At 39.5% G+C, this 7,640-nt stretch overlaps 1 protein-coding gene across 1 annotated transcript; it reads left to right on the top strand.

The window, feature by feature from the left end:
• The first annotated feature begins 1,347 nt into the window (after positions 1-1,347).
• On the top strand, positions 1,348-5,564 carry LOC146457569 (uncharacterized). Its single transcript, XM_085091817.1, has 2 exons — positions 1,348-4,617; positions 5,287-5,564. Exon 1 carries the CDS (start codon positions 1,361-1,363, stop codon positions 4,613-4,615), a length of 3,255 nt encoding a protein of 1,084 aa, XP_084947943.1. The 5' UTR covers positions 1,348-1,360; the 3' UTR covers positions 4,616-4,617; positions 5,287-5,564.
• Positions 5,565-7,640: the final 2,076 nt, after the last annotated feature.

Genomic DNA, 7,640 nt, shown 5'->3' with positions numbered 1-7,640 from the left:
CTCGTGTATATCCATCCATCTGCGTTGTTAACTCTGCGGTCTTCATTTTTGTTGCGCAAACCTTATTCGTTTTTGCACATCAGTGAGGGTTGGAACTCCTACTTTCGCAACAGTATAAACAGTATTGCCTGAAAATTGAGAAATCAGAATACTGTTCTTGCTGACACCTCCGACCATAACAAAGACTTCGGCTTCTTGTATGATTCGTTTATATAAAAATCTACCACCCTCCCTCTCTAGGAACCACACTGTCGCTGCGAGAATTTTTTGTCCCTGTCTCACACTCAAATTCAATGGAGTCCCCATTTTCCCTTGTTTTTTTAGTAGGCACTCTGTTACCAGGTTTAGTCAAATTACTCAGTGACGCTTCTTTGGGAAATCTGACACATTTCAGCCACTCTTCACACCAACAGCCCTTGAAATTCACATTAAGAGTATAGGCTCGTGCTCGTGTCACGCCATCGATAACATACTATAATTTTTTTTACTGTAAACTATTCTCCTTATAGTGTCACAGACTAGTATTCGAATTATGTTAAAATAACTTCTAGAAATATGTCAAAATTAATTACACCAAAGTACTGCAAATAGTAACGAGACGGAATTTTTTTTACGTCTCCAAAAAGACCGTAAAATGTGCCTCATTTGTGACCTACTACAGACGTGACTACTCCTATCCATCAACATCACCTTTTGCGATCTAACTCTAGAATACAGTCCTAGTCAAGTTTAGGTTGGACAGTCTTCACAACCAAGCCAGTACTAGTACTGTCCATCTCACGCTCCCTTACCGTCTCTGCGGAACAAGGCTAATCTTCGCGTACCGATTTATTGGGCCGATTTAGCCTAAGTTGATTTAAGCATAACGGTCCACTGAGCGGATTTGGCTTGATTTTATTAAAAAAACAAGTAAATGGACGAAAATCGACTTGATCTATAAATATCTATCGCAGTACAACAGATTTTGTAAATTTTAACAGAGTTTATATATTAATAAATCCGACAAATTTTGACCCCGCGCTATACCAGTAAGCAATAAACCATGCCCACACATCATAGTGGTACGTTGGCATAATATATGTAGAGTTTAATTTAAAAGTCGAAACCTTTTCGTTAATAAAAATAGCTTCAAAATCGTATAGAAATGTTGATCTTACTAAATAATTTAAAACTTGTATCGTTTGGTTGTACTTATCAAAAATGCTGATCACTCTTGAGTGCGCTTGGCCCAGCCTCGCAGCCCTGCGCTTACTACCCACAATTTAGATAACACGATGGCCTCTCAACACTGATTTTTCAATATAAGAAACAGTTTCAGACTACGTTTGTTTTCTTTCTCCAGTTTCTAGTTAAGACCGTCATGGACAACACAGATGAAATTATATGGACCATCACTATTGGCACACTCATATCCTGCTTTCTTCTCAACACAAGTCGACTTCTACAAGCTAGCGAGTTGTGCCAGGAATGTTTGATTATCCTAAAAAACGCAGCCCACGAAAAAAAAGTCGAATTAGCCTACACGGCCATCAACCGTGTGTTGTTTAAGGCGTATTTACTACTTAACGATCACAAAAGTGCGATAGAATGCGGTACAAAACTTCTGGACTGTCTAAGTGGCCTTGGTTTAAGAGCACAAGAGGGTGAGCTAATTTTTCAAATCGCAAACTTATATCAACTTCAGAGCAAATTTAAAGACGCAAAAGGGCTTTATAGCAAAGCATTAAGAATTTTTATAGAAACAGACAACAGAAACGAAGAAGCCACGTGTTACGGAAACCTTGGAACTTTGTCTAAATCTCTCGGTGAATATGGAAAAGCTGAAGAATATCAACGGAAAGGACTTGCGATAAGACAAGAAATTGGGGACAAACACGGAGAAGCCACATGTTATTTAAACCTGGGAACTGTCTGTCATTCCATGGGTAAATATAAAAAGGCTGAGGAACATCTAAAGAACGCACTTTTGATAATGAAAGAACTTGGCGACAAAGCTGGAGAAGCCACGTGTTCTGGAAACCTGGGAACTGTGTATCACTCCCTAGGTGAATATAAAAAGGCTGAGGAACATCAAAACAACGCACTTGTAATAACGAAAGAAATTGGCGACAAAAAAAGAGAAGCCGTGTGTTATGGAAACCTTGGAACTGTGTATGAATCTCTCGGTGAATATGGAAAAGCGGAAGAAGATCAAAGGAAATCACTTGCAATAAGTCAAGAAATTGGCGACAAACACGGAGTTGCCGAGTGTTATAGAAACCTGGGAACTCTGTGCCTTTCCCTGGGTGAATATAAAAAGGCTGAGGAACATCTGAACAACGCGCTTGCGATAACGAAAGTAATTGGCGACAAATTAGGAGAAGCCGTGACTTATGCAAACCTGGGAAGTATGTGTCATTCCGTGGGTGAATATAAAAAGGCTGAAGAACATCTAAACAACGCGCTTGTGATAACAAAAGAAATTGGCGAGAAACGAGGAGAAGCAGCGTGTTATGGAAACCAGGGAAATGTGTTTCGATCTCTCGGTAAATATGCAAAAGCTGAAGAATATCAAACTAAAGCTCTTGCGATAAGCCAAGAAATTCACGACAAACACTCGGAAGCCACGTCTTATGGAAACTTGGGAACTGTGTGTATTTCCCTGGGTGAATATAGAAAAGCTGACGAACATCTAAACAACGCACTTGTGATATTAAAAGAAATTGGTGACAAACGAGGAGAAGCCGCGTGTTACGTAAACCTTGGAAGTATGTCTGAATCTTTTGGTGAATTTGGAAAAGCTGAAGAATATCAAAGGAAAGCACTTGCCATAAGACAAGAAATTGGTGACAAACGGGGAGTAGCCACATGTTATGGACACCTGGGGATTGTGTGTCATTTCCTGGGCGAATATGAAAAGGCTGAGGAACATCTAAGCAACGCACTTGTGACAAAGAAAGAAATTGGCGACAAAGAAGGAGAAGCTGCGTGTTATGGACTACTAGGAAATTTGTTTCGTTCCCTTGGTAAACAACCTGAGGCTAAACAACATCATGAAAAAGCCCTTGCCATAAGCAGAGCTATCAGCGACATAAATGCAGAGGCTGAGTGGCACCTCCAACTTGCATACGATGCCATTTCAGAAGGAAATGTACGTGTGCAGCATGAAATATTTTCTAATCTCTCTGCAAGCATAAACAAGTGCGAGAAAATGCGAAGTTTTCTCGGACACAATGACCAATTTAAGATATCACTTTTTGAATCGCGCAGTTATTCCTATCACTTACTCAGTACAATGCTTTGCGAAAGTGGAAAGGAGACAGAAGGTATTTGTGTTCTAGAACTTGGACGAGCCAGAGCTCTGGGAGACCTAATCTCAGGTCAACATTCTGCTCAACAGGAAGTAACTGTCACTCAGCCTTCATGGGCTGATATTGAAAGGATCGTGAAGAAACAAAGCAACTGTAGTTGCCTATACATTTCATATTTTCAGCAATATGTGTTTTTGTTGGTCCTTAAAGTAAATAAACCACTGCATTTTCGTAAAATAAACGTCAACGAATGTTTTGTCACCAAGGGATTGAAAAGGGATGTTCATCAAGTTTTCAGGGAGGATGGCTTTAGAAGGTTTAAAGTTCTTCCTCATGAGCACTGCGAAGACCGATCAATGTCGTTTTCGACAGCTAGCGACTCAACACATGAACAAGCAAAGCAAGAAAGCTTGGCAGTCTACCGCCTAGTAGAAGACGACGAAGAGGAAAACCTGCAACCAGATCCCTCCCTAGCCGAGCAATACAAAATGATCATCGCTCCTGTGGTTGACTTTCTTGTCGAACCTGAACTCATGATTGTTCCTGATCGCGCTTTGTACAAAGTTCCATTTGCAGCATTAATGGATAAAAGGGGAAATTATTTATCAGATGCTTACAGGATCCGCATTGTTCCTTCTTTGACGACTCTCGGGATCATTCAGGACACTCCAGCAGATTATCACAGTCGGACCGGAGCACTGATAGTGGGCGAACCAGACGTTAGGGACGTGTATTACAAGGGATACCTTGGGATCCTTTCTTCTTTGCCCTGTGCAAGAGAAGAAGCAGAGATGATAGGAAAACTGATTGGAGCTGAACCTTTGTTAGGGAAGCAAGCAACTAAGGAAGCAGTTCTTCAGAACATACACTCTGCAAGTCTGATTCATTTTGCTGCTCATGGTAATGCCGAAAGAGGAGAAATTGCTCTTGCTCCTCAAAGCTCAACTAACGGGACTCCAAGCGAGAAAGACTACCTGTTGACAATGGCTGACATTTCGCAAGTTCAAGTGCGTGCAAAACTTGTAGTACTCAGCTGTTGTCACAGCGCACAAGGAAAGGTTAGAGCTGAAGGAGTCGTTGGAATCGCTCGAGCTTTCTTAGGATCCGGTGCACGCTCTGTGTTGGTGGCCCTGTGGGCCATACCAGACGAAGCAACAAAGGAATTAATGAGTCGTTTCTATGAGCACCTTGTCCGTGGGGAAAGTGCCAGTGAATCTCTTCACCAGGCCATGAAGTGGATGAGAAATAACGGCTATTCTGATGTGAGAGACTGGGCGCCTTTCATACTGATTGGAGACAACGTGACATTTGATTTCGAAAAGTAAAGGTTAGTTTTACCATTGCGTTATATCATTACGGGTGTTGAATATATTCTTTCAAGAAAACGTTTTCATTCTGTTGGAAACGCTTATTGTTTTGAGACAGTAGACTTCGTAGGTTCGTTGTTGTTGTAGTATTCTTATTCCGCCGATTTATGAACATCATATAATAGGATGAACGAGACGTGAAAAACGAACGAAAAAGTTCCGTTTATTCTGCTTTTAAAAGCAAAATAAAGGAATAACATACTGATTCCGTTTATTCCAACAGCAGAATAAGAAGCCAAAGAACAAGTTTAGTGAATATACCTGATACGCCTTTTCCAGAGTTGTTTTAATGAAAAATGCGTGTGGAGGTACAGGAAATAAACTTCAGACTTTCCAGTCCAATTGTTGACTTCCCTCTTCAGTCTGGCTCATCTCTTATCCTACGTAGGCTGTTATCTGGGTTCTATAATTTGTTATATTATACCGCGAGGAATTAGCATCGATTTGTGAAAGCCGTGAAGTCGCCTAATAGACCAGTTCATTAAGTTTGTGCTATTGCTAGCAGACCAGCTATTAGAAAACATCCTGATCCCTTCTAGCTTTATTCCTTCCCCTTTGTTCTTTCAGTTATTCCAAAAACGTTGATTTGAACAGTGACCCGAATCTCTAATTTTTGTTATCATTTGCAGGTGTCTCGCCTTGGCCAACGAATACCTGACAAAAAGGGACTTGGAGAGAGAACGCCAGTACATTTAACAGTAAACCAAAGTGGACTTTTGAACACTATATCACTTCAACTGAGGTATTAACTTAGCAGATTTGTATAACTTAAATTATTTACGTTCGTGTGGTTTTAATCTTCTGTTTGGAAAGTGATGTGCATCAGAAGCTAATCACAAAGCAGTTTTAGCTTGGCTAACATGAAATAGTTAAAGGTCTCTTTAGATTTAACAACAGACTACTGTGCAATCACGTGATGAGAGTTTAGAGTTCTCAAATTTGCATGGTGGAAGTTATCGTTTTCCTCTGACTCCTACAAGGTATAAATAAGGTAGAGAAAACTAACACAAGTGAATGTATTTGGTAATCGAAAATCATGCAAAGGCAAAAGAAAATGTTCGTTTCTTGGAGTTTTGCTGCTTCGATTTTAAATTTACGACAGTTTGTCTTGAGTTCATTTATTCTTTTACTTGAAATTTAGATCATGATTGAGTTTGCAAATATCGAGAATTGCAGTAAGGTGTTTTCGTTCTACAAAGAGGACAAATCAGTGTAGATTTTCAATGTAGTCGATGCGTTATTTTTAGCCGCCTTTTTTTATATAAAAGTCGGCAAGATGTCACTTACCACTATAATAAGGAAGAACGAAAAGTGTTTGTATGTACATGCTAAGTTTGATTTGATTTTTTATTTTGTGGCTCCTTTGGAATTCTGAGCTTAGTTCAGTCATCTTTACAGTAGAGTTGCCTCGGAATGATAGATTCGGTTCGTCTTGAGTAGATTTGTACGTTCTTTTTAATATTTAACAGGAGTTTTTTGGTCAAATATGAGATATTGCAGGTTTCATTTCGTAAAAGAAACAAATTAGCATAAACTTTGCAATACATGGTTTAATTTCGCTAAACTTTTTAAAAAGACAGGATGTATTGCTCCACTATCAGAATCAGGGAGCACAAAAGGATTTTGTACATAACTCAAGTTGCTAAATAAATACGGTCTGGAAACAGGGATACCTAGTTAAGCCTTAGCCCTTTCACTTTTAACAGCGTTTCACTGTTTTTGTCTTTAACGGATGTTTTATATCGAAAACTGGCTCCAAATAAACGATTGTTAAAAAGCTTTTACATAAATGGTCACCACACTAAATCAACGTATAATCGTCCCGGGTGCGGAGGAAATACGCGGTGTTTCATGATGAGAAGTTTGTACTTCAGCTAACCACTGCACAGTAGCAGGTTGCTTTAAAAACAGCTGCAATGAAGTAAGCAGAAGAGCGTTTTCCATTGACGTATTTGTAAATATTTTTGGCAACTCTTCGTGCATAAAGTTCATGATCGAAATGCACAAACTACTCATAGTCGCCTTAAAATACCAAAATAATGTTTACCTTAGATTTACTGATAAAAATTAATATAGCTAACAGAAGTAGTTGTTTGATTGGTTTATTTGGTAACAATATCTGCAGGAGCCCATTCTGGCAATTGTATGGCTGCCAGAGAGCCAGTTTACTCTATTTTTTTCTGATAGAGGTTGAATTTCATGTGCTGTTTATCAAAGTTAAGGCATAGTGGGTAATTAATAAAATTGGTGACTGATAAACGGACTGGCTGTCTTCAATACGCTTTAAAATACCGAACGCGGTAGCCGGGGATATGGGGACGGGGAAGGGATATTCCGGACTACTGGTCCCCGCCGAGGAAACCGCAAATGTTCCATACCCCCAACGACGGGTATTGAGTCTTCAGTTTGGTAACGACAAATTAGCATTGGACAAATTGAGTTTCTATTTTGTCATTTTATCTTATAGCTCTTATTAATTTCACCTCAAAAGTGCAATCCAATATATTTGAAATTGTATTTGGGAAATGGAAAATGCCATTGTCAAAGAAAAAAAGCAATTAGCTTGTTAAAAGCCCTCCAGGATACAACAGTTGTAGTTTAGTGCAGAATTATTAGTTTACTTACACAGTGTTTTGTGCTGCTATCTACAAAGAAATTAACACGGAATTAACACACACACACACACACACACAAAAAATAACACAGATCCGAACTCTAGCAGTAGCAGTATCTACGTGATTATACGCTATTTTTACTGTCAATTTCAACAGGGTGTTTACACAGACCCAAAAAGTTTCTGAGAACAGTTCGCATTCAAAATATGTGCCCTTCTCTGGAGATAGTACAAGACTTGCACCGAAATAGGGTCGAGATAGGAGGCTCAGCATCAACAGAAAGCCTACTCGTTTGACCACGGCCACAGCATTCCCTACATAGTGTTATACGCTCAGGTTTTGGCGGGGATTAGAAGCCTCCATGTAAA

This window comes from Pavona decussata, unplaced genomic scaffold, assembly GCF_977016875.1.
Source record: "Pavona decussata unplaced genomic scaffold, jaPavDecu1.1 SCAFFOLD_240, whole genome shotgun sequence".
NCBI lineage: Eukaryota > Metazoa > Cnidaria > Anthozoa > Scleractinia > Agariciidae > Pavona > Pavona decussata.
The sequence above is the reverse complement of the archived record's forward strand: the minus strand, read 5'-3'. Positions and strand labels throughout refer to the sequence as shown.

What these genes read in the sequence shown, in the direction of transcription:
- LOC146457569 (XM_085091817.1), top strand. Translation starts at nt 1,361, where the DNA reads ATGGACAACACAGATGAAATTATATGGACCATCACTATTGGCACACTC.